Below are 15500 nucleotides of genomic sequence, written 5' to 3' on the forward strand. Positions count from 1 at the left end.
ATTTCTCGAGGTTTCGCTATAGTTTTGTTATTTAACAGCGCCCTCTGGAGACACATTATGATAACACCACTCAGTGTAACAGCAGGATGCCAGATTTGTCAAATGTACACCAAAAAAGTTAATCTTTTAAATGTAGTATTCCATTAAAAACTAAAATTTGTATATAAACTTTCGTTCTGGTTATTTATATACGTTTCGCATTAAAACACGACGAAAAATTATGTAAGTCTTTCCTTTTGTTCTAAAATGTATAAAATAAACGAATTAGCGTAGCTATTGTCAGCTTTAAATGTAGAAAACACAAACTAGGAAGAACTAATTTTTGATCGATTCAATTATGGAATAGCGTTTCAAATTCTGCATGCCGTATCTCGGGCCAGTGGCGCAATGGATAACGCGTCTGACTACGGATCAGAAGATTCTAGGTTCGACTCCTGGCTGGCTCGAAATTACGTTTTCCCTGTGTTAAAAAAAACAATTAAGCTTTTGTTACAAGTTAACACTTTTACAACTGTACGAGTTTCAGATACCCGGTCAGATTGCCTCCACTTATCAACACATTACCGAGAATTACACCAGCATAAATTACGTTGTTCACTAAAAATTGTAGGAAGCTCTTTTGTTGTGAAAGCGAACTGAATCCATTGAAACTTTACAGTTTTCTCATTAAACAGCCAATAGCAATTGTTACGCTATTCTTGACTACTTTACAGAATTTGAAACTGAAATAAATACGTTAAACTATGCCTCAAGAAATAGAAGTAATATTCAAGCAGCAAATTAAGAGAAGGAAACAGAAAAAAAATCATGAAAAACAATTAAATATAGTTAACATGAGCAAGTATTTTACTTCGGGACTTGTCAAAAAGCATCCAAATAAAGCCATCCTATCAGTTACTGTATTCTAACATTAAATAACTCGTTTAGGAGATTAGTTTGTGGCGGTTCACATTTGACACCCAAAAACACTTCTTTAGCTGAAACGGTTGATTGATTAATTTAAATTAAGAGTACATTAGACGCTTTTTGTAGGGTTATTAAACTCGCATTTCTCCTGTCTCGAAAAAAGTTTTTACCACCGCCTAACGCTGTATCGCCGGTATGGAGTGGGACTCGAACAGTTAACTTTGCACAGCAGATGGCCACTACACGTTGACATACAAGCACCTCCAGTTCTTTAAAGACCTAAGAGAGATTAAATAAATGCCCTATCAAACACAAAAGCATTTTTGCATCAGAAGACCTCCTTGAATGTGACATTGTTTTTTAGTGTATATATTTGCTCTCTGCTCTCCAATTACATATCTTTTTACAGTAAAACATTTTCCTTTTTCCCATAATGTCTAATTTTATATTGTTAATGTTTCAGTATTCTAAATCTATGGAAAACAAGTGACCCTCTCACCTTGGGAGAATCTAATCGTGTAAAAGAAAATAACAAAATGAGGCCACGATTCAGAGCTGCTTTTCTTAATAAGATCTTAAAGTATTTCCCAGCAAATAAAATGGCTTTTAACACAATGAAAATCCACCTGAGGGTTGCTGCAATATCTAGGTTCAGTCATTTAGCTGTGTCACAATTATATTTTATACTAGCTATATTAGCTCCGTGAACCAAAAATTATTTGATAAAACGGTAAGTACTGTACTGTTATGGGGGAAATGTTCCCCCGTAGTATTCCAGCATACACTGTTGGCATAATTATTACTGTTTTATTACCCAAAGTTACAATGCCTTCTGGACTTTAGCACTCTCAGGCAGATGTTTGTGTAATGTGGATGGGTGTGATCTACAGTTATATCGAGGTGAGCATATTTCTTTCTGCCAGTCAAAATGGTAAAAATAAACACCATGCACCACAAAAAAATAAAACAAATATTCTAGAATGCATTTCATGAGAAAGTTACATTGCTCAATAACATGGCTAAGAAGCAGCAAGAAATTATGAAACACTTAACAGGACAAACAGGTTTAAATGTCATGAATAGGAGAAAAAGAAATATCTGAAGATATATTTTGTTTTTAAAAGGTTGGACAGTTGAATAAAACATAATCCTCAACAGAACAGATGGATGGACTTGTGACTGGTTTGTAAATGAACAAAGGGTCCCACCTCATATGAGTCAGATGATGGCAAGGTGTGGACACTTATTTGTCCCAAATGGGCCAGAGGTCTTCATCACTGGCACCAGTTTTATTGAGCTAACTTGTACAGCACTTTATGAGCACCTTTGCACTTTATTAAAATCGCTTTAACTAGCGCCTAATGATAAACTTTAAGTGTATCTGCACATTAATCACCATTTGAAAACAGGATGTCTAAATTATTCACTAAATGTTTAACTTTGTCTCTTCTGTTTAGCATTTAATGCCTAGGATATTTAACGTTGTCTCCGATTTTTTATTTAATCAAGGATAATGCTTAACGCTAATCCTTGACGTTTAACATTATTGCCAATGTTTATCACATGTCAAATTTTATCTCTGGAAAAGTTTCCTTTTGTGTTAAACATTGGAGATGAAGTAAAACATTCTAGATACAGTAAACATAGGAATAATGACAAGGTGGGCCGGCCAGCCGGCCGGCCGGTCGGATGGATGGATGGATGTAACAAGAATGGATGGATGAAAGAACCAGGATGGAAGAATGAAGGGAACCAGGCATGGATAGATGGAGTTCATCTGGGTCTGAAAGCAGCTTCTCATCAAGACGGTATAGTTAAATCCTCATTTTCTTCTCTCAGATCTGCCCAGCAGGAAAAGCTCGCTGCATCTCCTCTCTTCCAGCGTCCATCAGCTCAGTGTGACGTAGCGACTCAAACTCAACAGGTGATGCTGTTTTCAGGTTGTTTGATCTCAAATCTCCCCCCACCAAAGGCTCCTCAGATGAGCGGGTTGTAGCGACACACCGCCGACCCGTTCGGCTCATTACTGACTGTTCCGGAGTCCGATTCCATCAAGCTGCTGTGGGACACCTGATGAAACTCTCCCTGCTCAGATACACATAAAAAGGAGAAACATGAAATCAGAGATTAATTATTTTCATCAACATTTATTATGCTGTGATGGAAAATAAAAACCCAAATGAAAAGAAAGAAGCTGCTGAGCGGAGGACCAAAGGGGAAGAAGTCCTCTTCATTCTCAAACTTTAAATTTGAATGAACATTTAACACTGGAACTGGAAGACATTTAAAATATCCTAAATAAATAAACAGAAACTACAAAATAAAAGGAATCATAATGTTTCTGGTATCAAATAAGCCTACTTATTTTTTTTATTTTTAAAAAAAGAACAATTTTGTTTACAAAACACCAGATTTAAGACTTTTGTTCAACAGACTCTAAGGAGTCAGAAAATGTATGATATGCCTATACTGTCTGTCTATGGGAGGCGAATATGAGCTATAATTTGAAGTTACAGATGTAGGCTATAACCTTAACTGGTTCTTTGGTGTGTGTGTGTGTGTGTGTGTGTGTGTGTGTGGGGGGGATTAGTGGGGGCTTTGTTTAGAGCAGGGGTGTCAAACGATCCAGTCCTCAAGGGCCGGTGTCTTGCAACCTTTAGATGTGCCTGTGCTACACCACACCCAAATAGAATAATTAGGTCATAGCAAGGTTCTGGAGAACTTATTTACACAAGAAGGAGGTAATGAAGCCATTTCATTCCAGTGTTTAGTACCTGTGGCACATCTAAAAACTGCAGAACGGTGGCCCTTGAGGACTGGAGTTTGACACCTCTGGTTTAGAGTGTCACTTGTGTCTAGTTTGTTAGTTATAAAAAAGTTAATCATTAATAGTAGAAATTTACACTTGCATAGATTTTAGGATGCTGTATATAGCCCTATTTATCAGATTTTGTGAGTTTTTCCAAAATATGATAATAATCTTTGGCATATATATAATATGTATCATTCAATAGTTTTTAACCCTAAAACTATATGAGGGATACATTTGTTTTTATATTTTCAGAACTTAATACCAAACTGCTTATGGAGAGTGAGAAACTCTTATAGAGAGTGAAGAGTGTCAAATGACATTAAATAACTTAGGTAATAATTATTTAACTGTGCCATTAATTTTTTTAAAATTCTCCAAAGATCTGTGTCTTTTGATCCATCTTTAAATAATTTAAGTTTATTCATAAATTGCTTATTTAAAAAAATGTACAATAAAGTTTTGTAAAATATGTATATTTTTTATCTTTGATTATTTTTTTGCAAATATAATACAAGCTTTGCAATAATCAATCCTTGTGTTTCCTCATACTTTGATATATTTTATATATTTAAATGTATATAGGGAACAGGAAATGTATTCATATTATAGATGGATTATTGCTAAAATGTTTTAAATTTGTTAGTTATAGTGCAAACATGCTGCTAATGGTTATACAAATAGAAAAAAAAATAAGTATCTAAGTTGTATGATTCAATGAAGACACCTCGAATATAATACTTAGACTCTTAAGTCTATTCATATTTATCTTCATACTGGTTGTTGGACAAAAATTGCAGTTAGTCAAACGACACCGTTTTTTGCTATTTAATCTTACTGTTAGTTCTTGGTATTAATGTCAGCCTTTTATTGTCTTTCTTTCGCTTCAATATTTATTCCAGAGGATGACGAAACCTTACCATTGACCTTATTGGCTATTGGCCTGATTGACTTTGATCTGTTGGCATCAGTGTCTGTGATCACGTGACAATTTCTGCAGGTAAATTGCACATGTTCGGCTCTGAACCTCTCAGTCTCCCCTCTAGGTCCGCGGGAGGCGGTAGCTTTTCTCTTGGTGGCTTTGCTGCACACAGTCAGTCAGTGGTCTCACAGTGAACTTCCAGATCATGAAGTGTCGCGTTTTCCTGCTCGTGTCCGTTTTGTTTCTAGGCGCCACCGCGGATCTACAAGGTAAGAAGCAGACTGTTTTCTTCTCTTCTCAGTTCCACATTATCGGACAAGCCTGTACCGAGGATGTTGCTTTCACGATTAAAAGTAGCCTCCCTGTCGAGCTGTAGCAAGTCAAAAGTTGTTAAAGAAGTGATTTTTGCACGCACAGTGCCGTATCGCAGCAGTAGTGAACTTAATACTGATTTGATTTTATTTAACCTCTGTTCCGGGTGTTGTCCGTTTTTACCTTTTACCTAATGCTTCGGTGTGCCCAAGGGTGACAGATTACATTATAACAGGTCCAGTGACGGTTGCATGATTAGCGGCTTGGTGGAGCCCCTCCCATTGTGCAATAAACCTGATTGCATAGACTTCATTTATATTTGTCAGTGTTAAGTGTCTAACTAATCCTGCATGTATTTCTTTAGGGTTTGGAGCAGTAAAAGAATGTCTGGTCTAAAAGCGCCATAGGTTTAGACTTGAAATGTAAAAATCAGAAGGTCTATGAACAAAGCGTGCAAATTCACCACAAATCATAAACCAGACATTTTACCATTTTATTTGACTGAGTTGAAGTCCTTCTAATTTTGGGGACGGGGTTGTGACAGTGCAGTACAACTACTAACGTCTGTCTGTCCTGAGCACAAGCAACTTTTAGTCTGAAAGCCACCTCAGATTTTATGCTTCTATTTACAATATTTGTCACAAATAATCCATCCCAACTGGAGTGTATTACAGAGAGGTTGCTCAACACAGAGCAGTTTTTAAAAATCCCTCTTCTGAGTGCTGGTTGGTTACTCCGCTCAGACAGCAGTTCACCCGACCTCCTCCTCCTCCACACTAAATAAATTAAAATCTGAACTTATATTTAAGATGAAAACTTCAAATTTTCTATACTTACTATTTTGGATGCATTCTCAACTGCCTTGTACTTACCCCCCCCCCCCCTTTTTTTTTTTTTGTATATTTCACTATTCCAGACATGGACACTTAATAGCTGTTAGCTTCAACAGAAACATGGGGATCTGCTGTAAAAATGATGTACGTTCTTTAAATATGATGAAGGAAACAACCAGAAATATAAGCATTAATTTGAAAAGCAAAATTGTGATAAACTATTAAATAATGATTCAGGATGTTGATTTTTATTTATTTATTTATTTAATTAATTTATTTTTTTATCCTGACAGCACCCGAGGTCCAAACCAAGCTTGGCAGACTGAAAGGTCAGTATGTGAGTGTAAAGGGGAAGGAGACCGGCGTCCACAGCTTCTTGGGCGTCCCCTTTGCTAAGCCTCCGCTCGGCCCCACCCTGAGACTGGCCGCACCCCAGCCTGCAGAGGGATGGCAAGGACTGAGAGACGCCACGAAGCAACCCAACATGTACGATGCATGTTTCTATTTAGGAACCTCTAGTCTTGCAAGGTCTGTTAAAGCGATTATTGAGAAAATGTATATTTTGCAGGTGCATTCAAGATATGGACTTTGTTGACAAGTTGTTTGAAAAACTCAGTGGAATGAAGACAGAAATGCCAGATATTTCTGAAGACTGTCTGTATCTCAACATTCACACCCCTGCAAACAGAGCTCCTGATGCCAAGCTCCCTGTAAGAAACCTTTGGTCTGGCTTGCATGTGTCTGTGTTAGATCATTGAGAATCGGCTTCAAATTGGTTTGAGACAAACGTGAAGAGGTGGGCAAACAAGTGACTGGATTACGTTTTGTTACTTTTCTACCCCAGAGTTTTAATATTGTTGAAGACATTCCACTTGTATACTATAAAAATAAAAAAATCTAGATAACTTTTCCAACTGCCTTGAATCACAAAACTGGATTTTATAGATGTATATTGTATATTTCCAGGTCATGGTGTGGATCCACGGTGGAGGCTTTGCCATTGGGTCTGCTTCAATGTTTGATGGGTCTGCTCTGGCTGCCTACCAAGATGTGGTTGTGGTTGTGATCCAGTATCGACTGGGCCTTCTGGGTTTTTTCAGGTAAATGAATGAAATTATCACTTCTTGCTACTTTTGCTTTGATCAAAACGCATTCTGCCACATTGTGTTTAATGCAGCACCGGAGATGAGCATGTGTCTGGGAACTTTGGTCTTTTGGACCAGATCCAAGCCCTGAAGTGGGTCAAGGAGCACATTCACAACTTTGGCGGAAATCAGGATTTGGTCACCATATTTGGGGAGTCTGCAGGTGGAGTTAGTGTGTCCCTACTGGTAAGAAATCATCTGGAGAGAAAATGTTTTTTGCAAACAAATCCTGGTTTTAATGGTACAGCAATTTACATCCTCAGCTCCTGTCTCCATTGTCTCATGGGCTGTTCCAACATGCCATTGCTGAGAGTGGCACAGCTGGAATGGATGCAATTTTTATGCCACATCCTGTTCCAGTAATGCAGGTCAGTTGTCAGTTTATAGTAAAAACCAGGTGTTTAAAAAAAATCTCGTTTTCTCCCCGTCACTGTCTGATACTAAATGAGACATTTTATTTGTTGTTTTATCTCAGTTGAAATGACCAAAATAGCTTTTGTTTGCTAAATAATAATACAATTTTTGTGAGGATTCTATAATTATTTTTCACTGATTTTTAGACCTGCTTAAAATACAGTGCCTTCAATTCAGTTCTATCCAATTTTCTGCAGCAGTTTTTGTGACGGTGGATCTGAAAAATCTGACTGGAGACACTGGCATAGTTCTGTGTCATGCATCATTATGTTCTTGATTTTAAGTTGATTGTAGATCCTTCTGCAATCATCTCCATAGGTTGCAGACCAGTTCCCAGAACAAAACCAGCTTTTTTTTATTAGCTTGTTGAGGTTTTCTTTTTTTTTTTAAGCACTTGCTCTGATGATGCTACCTCAACAGATAATGGCAGAACATTTCTCACATAACAGAATTATAGAAAATGTGCATCATCTTTCTGTAAATACTTAAGTCAAATGGTTCTTCCAAATGGACTCCGACCCTGAGCATACCGCCAGGTTAGTTCAAACACAATTTAAGGTCAACTAAGTAAATGTTTTGAAGCTGATCTCACTGTCATAGAAAAGTGGAGTGCAGAGCTGAAAATGTGTACTGATTGACCGGAGGTATCAAATTTAAAGGCGGCTGTACCAAATGTTCAGGAAATGCATAACAACTTCAGACTTTGGAGAAGTTAATAAAAAAAACAAAAAACAAATAGCCTTTTGTTTGTTCAGTGAAGAGAGGCAGTGTGTCTTTGTTTGTATGTGAATATTGGGTTTTTAACAGAAATATCAGTTGATCACAGGATGTGTTAACAAACTAAAATGAATCTTTCCTCAGGCTGCTGCAAATGCATCGGGCTGTAGCCTTGAAAGCTCAGAGAAGATTGCTAAATGCATGAGGAACCTTTGTATTGATGCCATATTGACATTGGGGAAGGTGAGATGTTGGTGAAAACAGTAGAACCTTTCTATGGTTGAAGAATCGTTTTTTTCACATAATCTTTTCTATACATTTTATTCTCTCAAGGATCCAAATTTGAGATTTTCTGTAAGTATTGATGGGCATTTCCTGACCAAACCTGTGTCTGAGCTGCTCCAGAAGCGTGAACTCCTCACTATACCTTTCATGACTGGTGTTAATGATCATGAAGGGGGATTTGTCCTTCCTGGTGTAAGTTATAAGATTTTAGATCACTAAAAAGCATTTCTTTAGTGCTGTAATAATAAATGCCTCGCATGCTTAAGTTTTGTTCTATTTCTTTAGGAACTCGCTCCTCCAAACTGGACAGAAGGAATGGACCGAGAGCAGGTTGCAAACATGGTGTTTTTCTTCTACCCGCTGGTAAGAGTCTCATTGTCTGATATTTTAATGTTATGGTTAACATACATTTTCAAATGTTTCTGACATACTTTACTGCTCTTTTCAGCCTGAAGATGGACCCATAAGAGAGTTAATTTTAAATGAATATATCGGAAGTGGTGAAGACCGAATCAGAAACAGAGATGGAATGACCGAGCTGCTTGGAGATTTCTTTTTTAACATTCCAGCCATTAAGATAGCAAATGCTCATAGAGGTATTTTCTTCCAGGCAAATACAAAGTTCAAGTCTTTTTTTTTTTTTTTTTTTTTTTTTTTTAAAGAAATATTACACCAATTACCAATTTATGCCCCACCAGATGCGGGCGCTGCTGTGTATTTGTACGAGTTTCATCACGCTCCCAAGTTCCTTCAGAAAAAAAGGCCCAGCTTTGTCAAAAGTGACCATGCAGATGAGATCTTCTCTGTGCTTGGATTTTGCTTCACAACCACCCATGTGAAGCTAACTGGTAAGTTCAACTGAGCCCCTGTAGAGAATGGGTCAGCCTCAGAAAGACTGGTGTAGTGGCCTAATATAAAATGCATGCAAACCTACCTTGAACATATCCATGCATAGAAAGATGTAAAATATTTACTATTCAAACGGTGTTGAAAAATCCTAACGTTGCATTTTTTTTTAACTAAATATTTTTCTGTTCCACAGATTTTATTTTTAAAATGATTTAAATGTAGTAAATATGAATTTCAGAAAAGATGTTCACATGCATTTAAATGCATGGGAATACCATTTGTTTGTTGCTATGCAACAGACCTTAAATGAATATACTACAGCAGATTGAGACATTCAGATGATATTTAATTTTGAATAGGTTTCTTCCATCAGAAGTGGAAATAAAAAGCCTTCAAAAAATGATCTGTTTGGTCTTTGTATGACATAGCATGTATGATAAACCCTGCTTTTCACACAAGAGCCAGCAGAGAGAGGCAGAAATATGCACTTTGATTGACATGAAGTAAAGACATTTTTTGAAATTGTTTATAGTTTAGTTTTAAGTTCCAAGAAAGGAAAAGCCAAATGTCCAACGGCTTTCCAGCATCAGACTTCCCTACCAGACAGCATCTGTGTGATCAATAGAAGGCAGAGAGACCCAAAGGAACCGAAAACCGGTCCTAAATATTGCTTCTGATTAACCTCAGGTCCACAGTCTGTGACAAATTTCTGTTAAAATAATGTCACAATGAAGAACTTTTACATATTGCAGGTAAACGCAGTGTATTGTGTGAAAATGTGTGGGGTTTGTCATTCATAAGAACAACAAAAAATTTGGAGCACCAAACGGCTTCACTGCTTCATTACCAATTTAGATCCATGCCCTGAAGAGGAGGAAGAGTTGAGCAGAATCATGATGAGCTACTGGGGCAACTTTGCTCGCACAGGGTAAGAGCGAGTGTTTACTAAAAGTGCAGAATGCACAGATCATGGAACGTTGAAGATGTTGTTTGTTTGTAGGTGCCCCAATGGAGACGGCCTCGTCAACTGGCCTAAATATGGAGCAGACGAAAAGCAGCTGTCTATTGATTTAAAGAAGCAGGTACCAGTCCAGGTGCCTAGGAAGGACCGTTTCATCTTTGTGACCCAGACTCTGCAAAAAAAGATGCAGCAGCATAGGAAGGATGTGGAGAACAAAAAATGTATAACTTTATTTTTTTTTTTATTCTTGTTTGTGTATAATCAGAGATTTTATGATGTGTTAAAATAGAATTGTGATTAATTTCTAAAATCCTACAGCACCCGAGGTCCAAACAAAGCTTGGCAGACTGAAAGGTCAGTATGTGAGCGTAAAGGGGAAGGAGACCGGCGTCCACGCCTTCCTGGGCGTCCCCTTTGCTAAGCCCCCCCTCGGCCCCACCCTGAGACTGGCCGCACCTCAGCCTGCAGAGGGATGGCAAGGACTGAGAGACGCCACGAAGCAACCCAACATGTATATACTCTACTTTTAAGATCCGCTAGACCTGGAGGTTCTGTGTAGTTCTTATTCACCAGAATTTACTTTTTTCTTTTTTTTAAACAGGTGCATTCAAAATATGGACTTCGTCGACGAGCTGCTTCAAAAACTCAAGGGCTTAATAGTAGAAATCCCAGATATTTCTGAAGACTGCCTGTATCTCAACATTTACACCCCTGCAAACAGAGCTGCTGATGCCAAGCTCCCTGTAAGAAACCTCTGCTTAAACTCTTTAACTACGACATTGAGGTTCAAAGCAAACATTTAATTCAAAAGTCTCAAGTTTCAGATTCTGAGGAACACGAATGCAGCATGTTTTAAAGTTGGTTTGGGATGAAGAAAAGGAATTTTTGTTCTGCTCTAAACTGTGACGTACCTTCACCCCGTTTATCTAAACAATACGCATGTTGGTGATTCCAACCTCCTTAGTTGTATACTTTGTAAAGATCTTAATAAGTAGGACTATCACTGAAAATGTTATTTAATTTCAATTAAAATTCAAGTAATTTGAATTTTAAACAGATCAATTGTACACAAACTTGTTGGATTCATTTTGGTTAAATTTGATTATGGCTTACAGATAATGAAAATCCAAAACACTCTGAGTAAATTAAATAAGACATAAAAATTGATTACTAGTTGAGGAAAGCCAGTTTACTTAAATGCATGTCTATGGACAGTACAGCACATGTACTCAAAACTCTTTCTGTTTGAATTACTGCATTCATGGAGGTGATCAACCTCTGACTGCTTGCTGAGGTGTTAATTTTAATCCCAGGTTGGTTTGATCTCTCCCTTCAGCTCATCTGACTTGTCGACTTTTGGATCTTGTTATTTTCTTGTATTATGATTATACTCATCAGATTCTTTGTGGGGATTGAGGTCAGGCCAGTTTGGTGGTGATGATGAAAGCAGGTATCGGTGCTTCTACCAGGTGTCCAATCCTACTGGCAAATGTTGACATTATTATAAAACTTGTCAGCAGAAGGACACTTGAAGTGCTCTAATATTTTCAAGCAAACGGCTACACCAATGAAGAATGTATGGTCATCTGTTGGTGACTTTAAGGTCAAACACTCATGGGTTATGAAGCAGGAAAAATGACCCAAAGCACATCAGCAATCCCACCTATGAATGACTCAAAAGTAAGAATGTGTTGGAGTGGCTTAGTCAAAGTACAGACTTCCATAATGGATTCCCCATGGAATGACTAGAAACAGGTTCTTGGTCAAATACCATCCAATGTGAATACATTAAAACAATTCCGTGAAGAGGAGTATTCAAAATTCTTCTGACGATAAGGTGGCAACACCAGATATTATGCTGACTGAGGAAGTTGCCTTATCACCCAGGACTATGTGGGCTACAATAGCTTCTTTATTAACTCTTCTTTTTAAAACTTCTCTTGGCATTTAGGAAAGTTTGGCGTTTCATGTTTTGTAACATTTAAGCAGAAGTGAAAACAGAATAAATCTGTAAGGAGCAACACACTGTTTGAATTGCTGAAATATGTCACCGTTTTAATCATTTTCTGCTTTGAGATATGCCTGCTTATGCTCTGGAATATTAAAAATAGGCAAATTGCTCAACAAATGAGTTCTACTCCTTTCTCAGGTCATGGTGTGGATCCACGGCGGAGGCTTTCTTCTTGGGTCGGCGTCGGCGTACGACGGCTCTGCTCTGGCTGCATACCAGGATGTGGTTGTGGTTCTGATCCAGTATCGACTGGGAGCTCTGGGCTTTCTCAGGTAAATAAGTTACTGAAGCATGATTGGAAGCACACCGGCATTGCATTTTGGTGATTTGATATATATATATGTATAAAAAAACACTTTATTTTATACAGCACTGGAGATGAGCATTTGCCAGGAAACTTTGGCCTTTTGGACCAGATCCAAGCCCTGCGGTGGATAAAGGAGAACATTCACAGCTTTGGAGGAAACCCAGATTTGGTCACCATATTTGGGGAGTCTGCTGGTGGTGTTAGCGTTTCACTCCTGGTATGAAGTCATCAGAAAACGTTTCTCTTTGTTGTCATTGCCAACACCAACACACTTTCTAATTTGTTCTACCGTTTAAATCCTCAGCTTCTGTCTCCACTGTCTGATGGCCTGTTCCACCGAGCCATTGCCGAGAGTGGCACAGCTGCAATGGATCTTCTTGTTGTTAGTGATGCTGTCCCAGTGATGCAGGTGAGATATTTTTTTAGTTGTTGTGTATTATGATTTAATTTCTTGTTTCCAAAGAAATGAGTGTATCTTTCTTCAGGCGGTTGTAAACGCATCAGGATGTAGCCTTGGGTGCACAGAGAAGATTGCTAAATGCATGAGGAACCTGGACATTGACACCATACTGGCATTAGGGAAGGTGAGATGCTGGAAGGAGAAAAAGAAAATCTTCAGTTTCTGCAGATTTTTTCATAATCTCTCCACTTTTTCTTTTTTTTTTTTTTTTAACACATCTTGCTCTCTCAAGGATCAAAGTTTAAGGTGTCCTGTAAACATTGATGGACACTTCCTGACCGAGCCTGTGCCTGAACTGTTCCAGAAGCACAAACTCCACACTGTGCCATTTATGACTGGCATTAATGATCATGAAGGAGGTTATCTTATTTCTGATGTAAGTTTTGAATGTTTATGAGCATTTCAGACCACTGATTCGGCATAGTTTTTGTTGTTGTTTTAATTATGCTAATTCTAAGTTTTATCTGTTTTCTGTAGCACTATGCTCCACCAAACTGGACAGAAGGAATGGATCAAGAGCTGGTCAGAAACATCCTGTCCGTCTTTTACCCCCTTGTAAGACTCATGTTGTCTGTTGTGGTAACCTGTAAATATATTTATACCCCTTCAATATTTTTATTAATCTTATTTTTATGGGATTTTTTTTTAGTCTCTTTAGAGATCATTATCCTGCCTGTATCATGTGTCAGTGTTCCTAAGGTTGGGAAGCACTGGATCCAATTGACCAACACATATTTGGTCATATTTTTGAGGTGGAAGGAGAGTTGTACAGAGTTTTCCAGTATATTTTACAATTGCTTGCATCTGTATTGGAATGGCTTTACTGACACTGTAAGGATAAAGTTATTGAGAGGTTTAAAATAGGATGAGGTTATAAAACATTTCAAGCTTCCAACAAATCAAGGGGTACTGCTCATCTCATATGAATGAAAAGGATATATAGCACACATGTAACGCATTGAAACATGGCAGTAGCAGAATCATGTTGTGAGGAAGCTGGTCAGATCGATTGAGCTAAATTCATGGTATTTCTTGAAGGCGCCAATAACTTGAGATCGCGGCAGAGGTCCAAGCAGAACAGTGGTTTAGATCAAAGCAAATTGAATTGTTTGAATTAGGGTTTTAAATGAGCAAAGCCGGTAGACAGATTCTAGTCTGACGGCTTTAATTCCAATGCACCATTTTCCTTCTACAATTATGTACTGCTTTGTGGGAGGTGATCATGTAAATCGCAATGAAACATGCATGCAATTTGTTGTTTTGTAACGTGAAGAAATATAAGGGGTGTGAATACTTTAGCATTTCTTTCCTCGCACAATTAGGTTTTTTCATAAATTGTTTCTCCTTTCAGCCTGAGCAGGCGGTCATCAGAGACTTGATTGTTAAAGAATACACCGGATCTGGTGAAGACCGCATCCGAAACAGAGATGGATATACGGAGTTGCTCGGAGATTTCTTTTTTACTATTCCAGCCATTAAAGCGGCAAATGCTCACAGAGGTATTTTTATTTTTTTTCCATGCAAGGAATCTATTCACTGGATATTTTCTATTGTTGTATTTCCCCAACGATTGACACTTGCATGTACCACCTCCAGATGCAGGCGCCGCTGTGTACTTGTACGAGTATCATCACGCTCCCACAATTCTGCAGAAAATAAGGCCGAGCTTTGTTAAATGTGACCATACGGATGAAATCTTGATGGTGCTGGGACTTTGCTTCACAACTACCCATGTAAAATTAGCTGGTAGGTGCATCTAACTTACCCCCAGATATTTAATGTATTTGTGCATTTTTACCTAGTGACACCAATGCTTACTGATTAATTTAGATGAATGTCCAAAAGAGGAGGAAGAGTTTAGCAAAATCATGATGAACTACTGGGGCAACTTCGCTCGCACAGGGTAAGAGCGGCTGCTTATTCAAAATACAAAGTACACACAGCTAATACAAAGTTTACAGCAATATTTGTTTATAGGTCTCCTAATGGCGATGGCCTCGTCAAGTGGCCCAGATATGGAGCGGAGGAAAAGTACCTGTCTCTCGATTTGAAGGAGCAGGTGTCTGGTCAGTCCCTCAGGAAGAACCGGTTCGTCTTTGTGACCCAAACTCTGCCAGAGAAGATCAAGAAGCTTCAGGAGAACGTGCAGCACAGCGAGCTGTAGTCCAGCATCATATGGAAGTCGCCTCTAACACCCTTGTTTTTAAATTTAAACGACTTATTTTTGATATTTGGAGTGTTATTGGGAAATATGTGTATTCATGTTCAATGAAAGAAATTTAAAAAAAAAATAGATTAGCAACTTTTAATATAAAGAAAGTAGTCTTGTTGAAAAACGACACATTTTTGACTTCTTTGAACACCTGTTAGCCCTACTGATGTTTGAGAAAGAGAGATTTTCTTTTTACATACATTACTTCAGAGGATTTGCAAGATAGTTGGGAAACGATATTCACAATCTGTATCAAAGCCTTTCTTTGTTGAGAGTAAATGACATAAAGAGTGCCCAAGGCGAGTGAATAAGTGGGGGAGGAATGCATTTCTGTTCTTCTTTAAAATCTCTGGAAAA

The 15500-nt window shown here is 38.1% G+C and overlaps 1 protein-coding gene and 1 non-coding gene across 3 annotated transcripts; both read left to right on the top strand.

Moving 5' to 3' along the window:
* Positions 1-373: 373 nt before the first annotated feature.
* Positions 374-446, top strand: trnar-acg (transfer RNA arginine (anticodon ACG)). The gene has a single exon. It is a non-coding gene; the product is annotated as a tRNA-Arg (tRNA).
* Positions 447-1051: 605 nt separating this feature from the next.
* ces2b (carboxylesterase 2b) lies at positions 1052-15500 on the top strand. 2 transcript variants are annotated; one of them, XM_016668045.1, is made up of 26 exons: positions 1052-1056; positions 4810-4906; positions 6076-6268; positions 6351-6492; positions 6749-6882; positions 6960-7113; positions 7191-7295; positions 8203-8301; positions 8392-8535; positions 8629-8706; positions 8792-8939; positions 9042-9191; positions 10048-10120; positions 10193-10374; positions 10472-10664; positions 10755-10896; positions 12303-12436; positions 12535-12688; positions 12776-12880; positions 12957-13055; positions 13164-13307; positions 13409-13486; positions 14283-14430; positions 14528-14677; positions 14762-14834; positions 14909-15500. In XM_016668045.1, exons 2-26 carry the CDS (start codon positions 4843-4845, stop codon positions 15093-15095), a joined length of 3273 nt encoding a protein of 1090 aa, XP_016523531.1. In that variant the 5' UTR covers positions 1052-1056; positions 4810-4842; the 3' UTR covers positions 15096-15500. The 2 variants fall into 2 exon arrangements, with proteins under 2 accessions (XP_016523531.1, XP_007545574.1); XM_007545512.2 differs by lacking the exon at positions 1052-1056 and having other exon boundaries at positions 4644-4906.

Source organism: Poecilia formosa, unplaced genomic scaffold (assembly GCF_000485575.1).
Source record: "Poecilia formosa unplaced genomic scaffold, Poecilia_formosa-5.1.2 Scaffold13, whole genome shotgun sequence".
Taxonomy (NCBI): domain Eukaryota; kingdom Metazoa; phylum Chordata; class Actinopteri; order Cyprinodontiformes; family Poeciliidae; genus Poecilia; species Poecilia formosa.